Source organism: Phoxinus phoxinus (genome assembly GCF_949152265.1).
Source record: "Phoxinus phoxinus genome assembly, chromosome: 3".
Classification (NCBI taxonomy): Eukaryota; Metazoa; Chordata; class Actinopteri; order Cypriniformes; family Leuciscidae; genus Phoxinus; species Phoxinus phoxinus.
The window spans coordinates 31,287,854-31,302,296 of NC_136878.1; the positions used below are offsets into that span (position 1 = coordinate 31,287,854).

Consider the following 14,443-nt stretch of genomic DNA (forward strand, 5'->3'; position numbering starts at 1 on the left):
CACTTTAAGGCAGATCATTTTTTTGAGTGTACTCTTACGTTTTTGTTGGTTTCAGTCCGTTTCAACAATGGTTTCCCATTTAAAATTGTGCATATCATTTGTTTGGGGTAGGTTCAATAGCTCTAGATATCATAAAAACTGCATATTTATGAGAATATATAATTGATCATTTGTGGATTTATTTTTTTATAACCTAATCCTAAATTAGTAAAACAACTACTTTAAGTACACTGAATAAACTTATAAACGCAACACTTGTTTTTGCCCCCATTTTTCATGAGCTGAACTCAAAGATCTTTCTATGTACACAAAAGGCCTATTTCTTTCAAATATTGTTCACAAATCTGTTTAACGCCATGTCCTCACTAATAGTTTTTCGTTTGAAAACGTATTTATCTCTCTGTTTTGGCCTTCCATTCACACTGAGATGGTGTTTTAATGAAAACGCACTCCAAAGTGGATACATTTGAAAACGCCGTTTTCACGTTGTAGTGTGGACTGTAAACTGTGAAACCGGTGGTATTTAAAAACGATGATGTAAATTTAGTCATGTGACGCATATTGTACCAATAGATATTCATGTTTATACCAGTATTGTGCTTATGTGCTATTCACTTTCACACTGTTGCTAAAAAATATTCTACATTGCACACTCTTCATATCACAGTCATATCGCATGCGCAGTAAAGGTGAATTTATCGTTTTCAGGTGTTTTTCTAAAGTTTCTCATCCACACTGAAACGTCCAAAAATGCCTGAAAACGCTAGTGTGGATGGAGAGCGTCTATAAACGAAAATGCCGTTTTCAAATGGGTCCGAAACCCAGTCAGTATCTGGTGTGATCATCATTTGCCTCATGCAGTGCAACCCATCTCCTTCGCATAGAGTTGATCAGGTTGTTGATTGTGGCCTGTGGAATGTTGGTCCTCTCCTCTTCAATGATTGTGCGAAGTTGCTGGATATTGGAACACGCTGTCGTATACGCCGATCCAGAGCATCTCAAACATGCTCAATGGGTGACATGTCCGGTGAGAATGCTGGCCATCCAAGAACTGGGAGGTTTTTAACTTCCAGGAATTGTGTACATATCCTTGCAACATGGGGCCGTGCATTATCATGCTGCAACATGAGGTGATGATCATGGATGAATGGCACAACAACTGCACGCTCCCTCAAAGCTTGCGACATCTGTGTTCTTGTGCTGTGTGATAAAACTGCACATTTTAGAGTGGCCTTTTATTGTGGCCATCTTAAGGCACACCTGTGCAATAATCATGCTGTCTAATCAGCATCTTGATATGCCACACCTGTGAGGTGGATGGATTATCTCGGCAAAGAAGTGCTCACAAAGACAGATTTGTGAACAGTATTTGAGAGAAATATACCTTTTTATAGAAAAAGTCTTAGATCTTTGAGTTCAGCTCATGAAAAATGGGGGCAAAAACAAAAGTGTTGCGTTTATAATTTTGTTCAGTGTAATAATTGACCAAAACCAACATTTAATGAATCTGTGGATTTATCAACAACTGATTTTGTTGATATTAATTTCGTGCTAGTGTTTCAGTTGTCTTCAATAATGGAACTGACAGTCAGATGTCATTGTACGTAAGTGTTGTACCTTGAATTGTTGGCTCATTTAGGTTCATTAGCTAAAACTAAGAACAAAACGACAGTCTGGCAAAAGAATGGATTGGTAAAGTTATACTTTATGAATAATTTGTGAACTACTTGGTTGTTTTGAGGTAGCTAGTAGCTAGCAGTTTTTGTTTTACTGTTAAAGTGGTCTGAAAATGTTTGAGGTCCACTGACCTATTCAATAAATGCAAATATATGATTTGGTGGCAGCCAGCGAGTTGTTTATCAGGAACAGCCGGAAAAGGTGCTTCCAAAAACAATGGCCGAGAGAATGGATGGTTTATGGCCCATGTTTAATCCATTTTCCAAACATGTTCATTGTCTGTTCTTGTTTTTGATGCTTTCTCTTTCAGCCACACGAGTTTGATGAATGCCGGTTTGACGTCAGTGTGAACGACAGCATCTGGTACCTGAGGGCTGAACATCCTTTGCTCCGGCAGCAGTGGATCGATACCATCGAACTTCACAAGGTGAGTCCCTCAGAAGCAGCAGAATAAACTGCTCCAGCTCCAGTGTCTTTCTGATAGTGAGTGATTATGTTTGTGTTGCAGAACCTGAATGAGTGTTTTATTTCCTTTGTTGAGGAATGGAAGGTGTTTGAGGCACTGTGCGGTGGAATGTGTCCTGCATGCGTTGTTTTTTTTGTTTTTTTGGCTATCATTTCCTTGTGGTGTCATTTGAGTACACGGAGAGACACTGTGGGGTCCTTTCTAGAGGATTCGGTTTGAATTCAAATTTGTGTTTTTCATAGTATGTACTGAATTTGATAAGAGATTTCGGTCTCGTTTATTGATTAAGTTTGATCTACCACACCTGCATACCTTAAAAAACAATGATGTGATGCTAATTTTTTGGCATATCTATTAATTTATTCAAATGCATTCACACTTATAGTGACTTGGATAAAACTTGACTTTGAGCATGTTTTTAACTTCTGAAATATTTTTTTTATATATTTTTTTGGGATGGTCAAATAAGATGTCAGGGTGACACAACTCTGTCCTGATATTGTAATAAAGAATGTAATAAGAAAGTAGTTTAGCATTATCCTTTATTACTATCAATCCGTTTTCTTAAACCTGCTTCACTTCTTCACTCCAGCTTGTAAAACCATGCTGAAAAAATAGAACTGGAAATGATATCATAAAGAGGACCTTGCAGAACCTCGTGAGTGTGTCAAGGTCAATGAGTGTCTTAAAATATCAGATGATTTGACATGTTAATGAAAAGGAAAGGTTAGTTCAAGTTGTAAAAGATGTTGTGTGCTGTGAAAAAAATGTTGTTTACAAATTAATTTAAAATATACATTTTTAAATGTGTATTTGGAAATAATTAAAATGTGTATACTCGCATTGAATTTATAAAGAATATTTTATTACTTATCAATTAATACTCCATTAGACGATTTTTTTTTTAATTTTCTTTTCCATTAGACGATTTTTAATAGTCATTCATATTTTTTTACAGAAAAAAATGAAACCGAGAATACATTTCTAAGAACTTAACGTTTTTGCTTAAACTATATTTTCTCTTCTTTATCACATGCACTCATATGTGCGTATGACCGTAGTTTAATGCATCCCTGCACACACTGCACCTGCCATGTTGGCATTGTCCTTTGACCTATTATACTTACTAACAGCAACTGCGAAAATTATTTACTTGTGTCTTATCGAACCATTTCTTTGTACCTATTGTTTGCTTACTATGTCATTACTCATTCGACATACTGTACTTTTTTACATGCTATTTGCCAGGGAAGTATGAATATATGAGATTGTTTTAGCTTATCTATCCGAGTGACACGTTGGTTATGATTCTTTTGCATGAGGAGAAGCAAGATGTGTATTGTGTCTGGCATTGGTTTGCGGTGACGTATCATGGGACCGATTTACAAAGGCAGGGTCTTGAGGAATGTGCTGATTTGAATGACTCTCACATGTGCGGTGGAGCTGAACTCAATAAAAGGAGTGGAGCTGTTACTACACAGCTGGTGTTTTGATCCAGGAAAGGGTGTGTGTGTGTACAGTTGTGTTTTCAGGCAGCTATTTTGCAGGTACATTTCTTGAGAAGTATCATAATGCTCTATGTTTGACTTTTGTGAGAGTCTGTAAGAGAAACAATATTAAGTTATTTAATTTGCTTGTTTTGAAGGTCATAAAAGAATAAACTGAAGCTTTGGGGAGTTAGGAGAATTCAACAGTGAGTTTGTTTGTTAAATGACCTTTTGGGAACATTGTAATATTAGTCAAGTCACCTTTATTTATATAGCGCTTTATACAATACAGATTGTTTCAAAGCATTACTAAACAAACAGCAGAAATCTAATGCAAATGTTCTCTGGCAGTTTTACACTCACGGCCACTTCTGCCTTCTGCTGGTGAAGAGTGATATTGCAGTTTTGTCATGTGACTACAAAGCCCTTTACCAACTCCAAGCAGGAGTCTTTCTGGTCTCTTGAAAGAGAATCATTCACTCAAAAGTGAAAATTAAACGAGTCATTTATTCAAACTCTCGTCCCAATTTCTTTTTCCTTTCTTCGGTTGCACACACTTCGGTTGCCATATTTGTGTCCCCTGCTGTTTATCACTGTCAATTTTTGCAATTTCTAGAGTGAATCCCGCATTTATGTGTGGATGTCACTTCCGAAATTTTGCAGCATGTAATTGGCCATCGGTCCTTTTATCATCACGAAGAACAAAACTTTTATTCAATGGATTATACAGCCTCCCTTCACTAATAGCTGTCACTCATCTCTGTTCATTGTTATCTTACAAAGTTCTGTTATAATCAATGAAGCTGTCTACACACTGCACAGTGCATCTCTTATTTGCATCGTGTCTACACTTTGTTTGTTAATGAGAGGATTCATGAGCTTGCAGAACTCAACACTGAACAAAAACTCATTTTGAGCGGTGAGTGGTTTCGAAATTAAACACCTTATTGACAGTTCGCAAAGACTCGCCCCCCTTAGTTACTGTCGCTATGTCCGACAAGCTACGCCACTCTCACTCTACACCATGTTCTCACGCAGTGAAAAATACATCACAGAGCAGAGAGGACACTGACAACACGCTGACAGACAGGACAGACCATGTTACTTTTCGGTTACTTTTGATATAAAACATTAAACAGTCTCACCTTTCAAATTTGGTCTTTTTTTTTTAAAGAAGTTTTGTGGCTCTTTAATGTGTCTGAACCACTGTGAACCGATCATCTATTCCTTCTAATTTATTTATAGCATCAAATAAACATGAATGAACATATGAAGGAATGTTGTTTTAACCGCGGAAAGGCGTCAGTACACTCTGTTTTTCAAGTTCAAATGCTCCCATGTTGATCTACTAACTCTCCTGACTGCTTTGTCGGACAAAATGGCGGATGGCCATTTTTCACCTGTCAATCAAGCTCCCTGCGAAGGGTCAATTGGCCATTGCATAAGTGGTCGACCCCGATATTGTTGTTTTTTTATTGCCGATAATTGACTAATTTTACATACAGAACACAGTGAAAATGACATAAATAGGACATAGTGGTCAACTGAATATAGCGCAGCTTTGTTTAAATTATATGAATGCGTATTTGCTGCATGCTGACGGTAAATAAAGTATTCTAGTGTTTGCCTGTCAGTTACTAATGATGTAATGGCAAATGCTATAATACTTTTGAAGATGGACAATGATAGCGCTGCTGTGTGCTCAGCGCCATCAAAATAAAGGTCCCGCTTCCAATAGAAAAACTTATCGGCCGATGATGATATTTAAAAAAATGTCAAATATCGGCCAATATTTTGGCCATGGTAATATATCGGTCGACTCGACCACTATTCGAGAGTGGTCTGTGATTGGATACATTGCTCACAGGTGCAAAAACAAATAGAAAATGGAAATATTTGACGTTCTCTAGAGCGCTTGCTCTGAGCGTTTGGCAAATCTGTTTCACCCATACATAATATTACATTATTAACTTCGCGGGCCTGTCCGCTAAGCCACTCGTTACCAAGAGTTCTTCAATTGACTTACAGCAAATTAGTGTGTCAAAGATTTTGTCAGCGTAGTGCAAATGATGCTGCATTTGTGTGACTTATACAGTCACATAATTGTATGTGTGGTATATGTGGTAGTTGATGCCACATAAAATACAATATAATAATAATCCGGTTTTTTTTTACCTGTCTCTTCTTTCTGATCTGTACGGCTTTAAATCTAAAAATGCTACTTGAATCACCATTCCCCTAACAGAAGTGCACATTAGTAGAGAGGCTGTTGGCACTCAGGTCAGCGTTGTTTATTCGCGACTCTCCGTTCATCGAGGTGAGCTTGTGTGTGTGTGTAGTGTGTGTGCGTGGGTGATGCAGGCTGGGGCGGATGGGCGTTTTCCGCTCGCAGTCGTCCAGCTGCATGTATAATTCATGAGTATATTCAGTCGCATGAAGAGGCTGCTTTAAAAAGCCCTGCCCAGCAAGAAGACCTCTGAACCAAAATAAAGGGGCTTGATTGGAACTGTGGTTTTAGGTGTTGGTGCAGTCCTTAAATGCATTGGTCCTCTTTAAGAGGAGCGCAGAGATGAGGAGTACAGCACAAGAGACCGAGACGAGAGCACACGCCCAGCAGGATCTGAGATCTCCTTAAACACGCACGCTCACACATTCACTCACACATTCATGCTGCTGGATTAGATGCGGCCAGTGACGGCAGAAATTCTGGATGATTTATGTTGGTTTTATTGCAGTTAGGTGAGTGGAGTGTGTGTGCGGCAGCTCTGGGAGTTTCAGTGTTTGTATGATTTTGCCATCTCTCGCTCTCTCTCTCTCTCACTCACTCTCCTCCACATGCTTTGTAGACTCACCCACAATCTCTCTGGTTTTATACTGCCTCAGAAACCCACCTCAAATAATTTCTTCACATCATTGCGAACGCTTGTCGTCTCCTTCGTTCCTGACCATGTGCTGGTGAAATAGTCTGCAGTCAGTGCACTGGGAATTCTGGGAGTGTCCAGCAAGGGAATACTTGGAGTGTCCAGAGAGAGAACTTGGAATCCTAGGAGTGTCTGGATAGAGAACTGGGAATTCTTGGAGTGTCTGGAGAAAGAACTGGGAATTCTGTGACCGCCTTGAGAAGGAGCGCTTTTGGGAGTATCTGAAAAGAGTAGTGGTCATGCTGGGGCCAAGTACTCAGGACTGCAGAAGTGCCATGTCCTGCTTTGGCTGCTGGAATGGCCAAATGGTGGGCTTTAGCACATTAGCATTTGAACTCATGTCATTTACTTTTCACCATCAAGCACTCTTACTCGACCATTCATCATGTTTTCATGACCAGCAACACGATTTTGCTGGGGAATTCAATTACAATCATTTCCATCATTCATTGATTGGGACGAAGCAAGACTGAAGACTTGTTTTTTTTTTTTTTTAAAGGATGATCCATATAATAATAGTTTTATTTAACAGTCTGTCAATCTATCATTGGCTATTAGTTAAAGCACTTTAATTCAATCTTCCACTAGCCAAGTGTCAGCAGTTTTACAGTGCACTCATGGAAGGACTGAAGCGAAGGCTTTTGCTGTCTGGTACAATGTCTCCTGACCAAATAAAAGAGTTATACGAGTACTGATTGCACTTAATGGGACTTTTTATCGTTTGAAGGTTTGGGATCGATAAGATTTTAAAATGTTTTTGAAATGAGGTCTATTATGCTGTATTTATTTTATATATTACAATTTACTATATATTATATTTAATTTTATTTATTCCTGTGATGAAAAATATGGATTTTCGGTTTAAAACCGTTGTGCTGCTTAATATTTGTATGGAAACCCTTTCTTTTCTGGATTCTTTGATGAATAGAAAGTTAAAAAATAACTTTATTTGAAATTTTTTTTATTTTTTTTTTAACATTATAAATGGTTTCCTGGATTCCTTCAAGGCTCTGCCAGGAACTGTATTTACAGTATCATGATATGGGATTGAGATGGGGAGAGGATGTCTGCGACGTGTTGTATTATAATTTTTTAGTTCTTCCTTCTTCCTCATTTTTGCATCTTCTGTTACTTTGCCAGGTGGTGTTAACGGGAAGTACAGTTAAAAACCGTTGCAACAGCAATTTTGTTCCTTGTGTCCATGCCATGTAGCCTATCATACCTATGTCATTCAAAGAGGCCGGTCTATAGATCAAAGATTATCATTTTTACATGTGAATGTAACATAACTCTAAGATTGTTATTATTCATTTGAATTGGAGGTTTTATGATGTTCGATTATATACTAATGTTCAAAGGTTTTTTTTTATTATTTTTTTTATTAATACTTTTATTTAAATGGATCAAAAGGGACAGTAAAGGAAGACATTCATAATGTTACAAAAATTTATATTTCAAATAAATGCTGTTCTATTCAACTTTTGATGAATGCAACTATTAAAGTTCTTTTCATCAAAGAATCCTGTAAAAATATACCATGGTTTCCACAAAAACCTAAAGCAGCACAACTTTTTTCAACATTGATAATAATAATAAATGTTTCTTGAGCAGCAAATCAGCATATTAGAATGATTTCTGGATCATGTGACACTGGAGACACTGAAGAGTAATGATGCTGAAAATTCAGCTTTGCCATTGTAAAAAGTAATATTGTGAAATATGAATACAATTTATACAGTTTTTACTGTATTTTTGACCAAATAAATGCATCCTAGGTGAGCATAAAATACTTCTTTCAAAAACTGGTAGTTTATATTGTCCCAAATATCCTTTCTTATCCTTAGAATTAGTAGGGTTGAGAATTGAGAAGTATTTTATTTATTTATCCATTCTAAGCATTTATAAATTCTTAACTTTATGATGTTTCATAATTCATTCCTTTAACTTTTTTTGCAACGCCTGTGTTCCTCCTGCTTTCTTGTGAATTATTTTGCATTCACTTAATTGTGAATATACAAATCTTACTTTGGTAAAGCTAAGCTCATAATAACAAGGTAGATGCTACTGAGTAACTAATTCATATTTAAGCTTCAAGCTACAAGTAATTCAGTCTTAAATAAAATATCAGATGTGACTCTTATCCAACTATCATTCATCATTTGATAACTGGCGATTTCAAGCATGAATAAAGCTGCTTTATTTCTTTGCAAGTCTCAGAAATGTTCAGTCTGTCTCAGTTCTGTCTTTTTCACTGCACAGCTTCGACCATGACACTTCACTGCCCCATGATTCAATTGAATGTTATTTTTAAACAAGTGTGAAGTTACCTAGTTGTGTTTTGTGTGCAGGCTGAGTCAGGCTACGGGTCTGAGAGCAGTCTCCGCCGCCATGGTTCCCTATTGTCCCTCACCTCAGCCGCCAGTGGCCTCTCCACCACCTCCGCATCCTCCTTAAAGGTGAGAATCAGCCTCTGCCTCCACAGTCCCAACTTTTGCAACATCTCAAGTAGTTTCAATTGAATGTTCATTCGCAATCTGTTGAACAGAAGGGATACAGTCTGCGGGAAAAGCTAGCAGAGATGGAAACTTTCCGGGACATTCTCTGCAGACAGGTGGACACTCTGCAGAGGTACTTTGACAACTGCGCAGATGCTGACAGTAAAGATGAGCTTCACAGGGACAAAGGTGAGGAAACGGTTATGATACAGGGAATTGTATCTTGCTGAGGGACCAACTTGGCGTCACACAGGAGAAAACTTCCAATTCAAACTCCTTTTGTATTCAGAGGAGTGCCATTTTATATTGTGCGTTTATTAACTTTACAGGGATAGTTCACCTAAAATAGAAAATTGTCATTAATGTTGTTCTTTGAAACACAAATTAAGATATGTCCCTCCAGTAAAAGTCCACGCAAACAAAACTTTAATGCTTCATTCTTTATCAAATATGGTAAACGGAAGCTCAGTCATGCCTGCTTGATTTGTAAGAACCAATGAGGTTGTTTCTCATGCGTCAAGCAAGCCGGGTTTAACTTCAGTTTACCATATTTCATATGCTCTATGGTGTGTTGATCAGGCTTATGTGAATAAAATATATGTTCATCATCTAAAGCAATTATGTGTCTTCAGGAGACTTGGATTAAACCATTTGACTCATAGATTTGTGAATGTGAAGATTTATTCAATGTGTTTTTTTACTTTTTAATGCGTGAAAGTTGTTGTTACATGGACAGGAAGGCTGAGAGAATATAAAAAAATATCGTTGTTTCAAAAGATGAACAAAGGTCTTATGGTCTTATATTGAAATAGCATTAGGGTGAGTAAAAGTTGACGGTATTCTCATTCTTGTGTGATTCTTCCCATTAAATGGATGAGTGCACAATAAAATTGCTTGAATTGTTTGTTTGTTGTAACTCTGCTAAAAAAAAAGGATGCCTTTTTTTTCTTGCAGTATCTGATGATGAGGAAAATTTTCCAAGCTTACGTCCAGATTATCTCAACAACAACAGCAGCAGCAAAGAGAAATGTGAGTTGTTGTTTTTTTTGTTTTTTTTACATTTGTTATAAGCATATCCACTTTGTGCTTACCGGTAATGCATCTATTGATTAAAAATGTTTAATGTCTCGTAATCCTGTCAGAATGCAGTTTGATTCTCGAGAAAATATTTTTCTTTCATATTGTCTGAATTTAGTGTAAATAGTAGTCAACATTTGAAGTGTATCAAAAAAGTTAATCAAAGACAAGAACGGGTATTGGTCAAAATTCATGTATAACTTTACTGAAAGGTTTTGATCCACTTCAATTGTTGACTACTGGAATATTTGTTCATCATACGTCTTTATTTGTAGTAGCATAAAAAAAAATTGTTGACTTCAAACTTCAATTGTTGACTACTGTAATATTTGTTCATCTTGCGTCTTTATTTTTAGTAGCATAAAATAAAACGTACACAGTATACACCATGCAATAAGCTGCAAACTGCACGTCATGCAGTTAGTGCTAACATCAATTTGAAGTGTGTAAAGAGTGTAAAGTGCTTTTTACTCCCGTAATGATGAAAATCTTCCATTGTCCATGATGGTGGTTGTTAAATGGCTTATTTATTTCTAGGTCTGAAGACAATTGATAAGAAGACACTTATAAAGATTTAATTTACCAACTGACATTTCTTCAGAAGTAGAGCTAAGTTGGAGTATGGCTGCTATTTGATATTAATTTTATTTGATTTTTCCGCAGTATTCCCTGTGGACAGCCTCAAAGCTCCCGTAGGCATCGATTTCAAGGGTGAAGCCATCACGTTTAAAGCCACTACGGCAGGAATCCTGTCCACACTGTCCCACTGCATCGACATTTTGGTCAAACGAGAGGAGAGCTGGCAGAGACGACTCGATAAGGTAGTGTGCAGTAAATAAAAACGTACTGACTCTAAGCTGTAGTGTACATCAACATACTAATTCTAATTCATGTTTGGAGAGTAAATTATGACGGAATGTACATTTTTGGATTAACATTACTTATTCAACAAGAATGGGTGAATTTGATAAAAAGTACAATACAATTTATAATGTTACGAAAAATGATTTTAAATTTCCAATTTCAAACACTTTATTTGTACATATGTGACCCTGGACCACAAAACCAGTCACATGGGTAAATTTTTTTTTTAAATTGAGATTTACACATCATCTGAAAGCTGAATAATTAAGCTTTCCATTTATTTATAGTTTGTTAGGATAGGACAATATTTGGCCGAGATTAGTGATCGACCGATATTGATTTTTTTTTTTTAAACCGATAACGATTACCAGTATTTGTTTATGTGCCCGATAACCGATAATTACGATTATTACATAATTACCTGGGGGAAAAAATGCATAGCTATTTTAGTGTAGGTTAATACTCCCAGTTGCCAAACAAAGAATGTATATTATTTATATAATTTATAAGCATCAGCAGCAACATTAATGTTAATAATCAAAATGAGGCACACGCGCGCCGTCTCTTTTGCTCTCTCCCTCTCTGCCGTGCATGCGCTACTCGGTTTGGAGCACCGTCTCTGTCTCGCGGGCTCACTCGCTCTAGATTCCGGGAGATTTTAATTAATTTGAGATTTTAAAAGGCTATTTTGTTGGTGCCCCCTCAGCACTCGGTGCCCTACGCACAGCGCGTGATGCGCTTGGTGGGAGTGGCGGCGCTGATTCGTGGAAATAATAAATAATTAATTTCCACAGAGCTGTATTTATTTAGATGTGTATTAGTGAAATAATGGTTATGTAATAAGTGCTAATATCATTTAGGGTGTTTTAAACAAGTGAATCTTGTTAAAAGTTTCATGCAGGGGCCGTGCTTGAGCATTCCTGATCATCAACCCAGTGAGTGCTCCGCAATATGAACAAACTTTTTTTACGCGACTAATGGTGAGTGAATACAACCGAGAGAGAATTAAATTCAGCGCTTTTATTTCCAAAATGCACTCATTCACGTCGGTTTTATTTAATTCATGTAAAGTTACGTCTTTATTGAGACGGGACACAACAGATTAGGCTACGTGACTGTGATTTTTATTTATTTTTTAGAGCCGCCAAGCTGCATAAATAAACTACATATCAGGCATTTACTTCTCAAATCTCATTCGTGCATTATGTCTGTTATGTTAAATAAGGTTGAATAATTGAAGCAAAGCAAGTAGTAGGCCTACATATAGCTTACTTTACCTGTGCTGTGCACGCAGTTGTTGTTGTCTTGTCTCTCCTCAGACGCGGTGCTGCAATGGTGAAATTCTCAAAACGCCCACAAGATAGCGCCGTTTATCGGTGAATCCGATATTACAATACCAATACCCGATTATGGAAAAATGCTTAAATATCGGTAAACCGATAAATCGGTCGATCATTAGCCGAGATACAACTATTTGAAAATCTGGAATCTGAGGGTGCAAAAAAAATCTAAACATTGAGAAAATCGCCTTTAAAGTTGTCAATTTATGTTTGCGGTTGTGCTGCATTCACTCACACAAATAATTTTTAATATATTTACGGTAGGAAATGTACAAAATATCTTCATGGAAGATCCTCCTTTGTGTCCCACAGCCTGGACAGCGAAGCCTTTGCCCTGAGGGGAGACACTCAAAAACAGGACATGTAAAATCCTGCCAGCCAACCTCAACATTTGCTTTTCACTTTTGTAAAGCCCTAATAAGAAGTCCAATAATTTCTATTTTGAAGGCTGATAGAATGAAACCAGCAGACGATAGAGAATGTAATGACACTTTCAATGTAAAAGTAGTAGAACATAGTGAGGATGTTCTTACTATACCCAAAGGAACTGAGCTTCCTTAAAAGGTACTGGTGCTGCTGGCATCTCCTCTGTGTTGGAAGTAAATTTCAGCAGATTGTCAAAAATTGTGCCCAGTACTTGTACTCCTCAACAATCTCTATGGGCTTCCCGTGAATGAACATCTGCCTCTGCTTATTAGAAAAGGTTACTAACATATAACCAAACTGGAGTTGTCACACTAAATTCCTGAAGAGCTGGGCCATGATGCTATTAAGGTCCTAAGAGCAGAGACCGTAAGACTGTCATCAGCAAACATGATTAGATGAGAATTAGATTGGGTGGACCTGAAATGGTCAGTATGCAGAATGAAGAGCGGTGTGGAAAGGACACAGCCCTGCGGAGAACCAGTGAAGTGTATTGGAGATCAGAAAGGATCTGTCCAATTGCTTTGCCAATATAACAAAGCGAACCGTGACCACGGCACATCAATCTCCAAAAAGGCACCATTAAAGAAGTCCATCGGACTCCTGTGTTATATTTCAAGTCCTCTGAACCCTTACAACAGCTTTGCATAAGGAACAGACCTCAATTTAATCTATCAAGGAAATGGGTTTGGAACAACGTGAGGGTGATTTAAATGATGACAGAATTCTCTCTATTTTGATAATTCCAGTTTTACAGGAAGTATTGTTAATTGTGGGACTACCATATGCTTTTTTACAGTATTGAAACCACAGAGTTCATTTTGTTACGAATGAAGCATTGTGCATCAAGCAGTTTTGTCACAAGCTTAATATGGGCTCTATTTACTTTCCCATACACTTCCCACATAACCCCTTAATTACTGGATGAGTCACAAAGACGCATCCATTAAAACTAAAGTGCATCTGGTCTCCAGAAGCCGTGCATTCCTCACATTAGCATCGTCATTAGTATCTGAGTGTAAAGCTTCTGCTCGCACTTGCCCGACCAGTTTTTCCATCTACAGTCCAACCCCCGCTATACAGTATTATCAGCCAGGAAGCGGCTTCTTGAATTCCAGCCGCAGATTTTACAGTATGTTCAGTCAATCAACAGGATTGGATGGACCTTTGAACGGAATAAAGCTTTCTGCAAAATGACCAGAGTTTCCCATTTCTGAGGATTGTTTGTTTTGATGTTAGCGACTGGATTGTAGAGGATGTCTACAGTGTACGTTTCTTCAGTGTTGAAGCCGTGGCAGAACTGGGTGGCGCTTCAGAACACTAATGAAAACTGGATTCCTCTGTCTACGCACAGCAGCTTCTACGCTGTAGGTTTGACTTGCTTGTGTCCAGTTCACTGGTTATTCGATGCTACGTTCTGTTTTAAGTGCTTAAGAGTCAGTTTACAAAATATAAAGTTTTAGTCTTGTGCTATGTAAGTGCACGCGTTTGCCTCTACCATTGGTGTTTTAATCGCTTTGGTTTAGTGGAGTCACACAGCTGTTATCAACTGTCATATAAGCCGGGTGTTGTCAGTAATTGTCTCATGTGACAGTGGTAGAGGTGTGTCGGGCTTTTAGCAAAGACACACCTGTCAGTTTTAGAACAGATTGGTATTATTATTTACTAAACAAAACTACAACACCCACAGCTT

The 14,443-nt window shown here is 37.7% G+C and overlaps 1 protein-coding gene across 2 annotated transcripts in view; it reads left to right on the forward strand.

Moving 5' to 3' along the window:
- The window catches only part of cert1a (ceramide transporter 1a), a 30,978-nt gene that overhangs the window by 6,372 nt on the left and 10,163 nt on the right, over positions 1-14,443 (forward strand). For both annotated transcript variants that reach the window (XM_079605809.1, XM_079605810.1), the window contains exons 3-7: positions 1,988-2,104; positions 8,900-9,007; positions 9,097-9,235; positions 10,001-10,075; positions 10,787-10,944. In XM_079605809.1, coding sequence (XP_079461935.1) covers positions 1,988-2,104; positions 8,900-9,007; positions 9,097-9,235; positions 10,001-10,075; positions 10,787-10,944 — 597 coding nt within the window. The remainder of the gene's footprint in view (positions 1-1,987; positions 2,105-8,899; positions 9,008-9,096; positions 9,236-10,000; positions 10,076-10,786; positions 10,945-14,443) is intronic.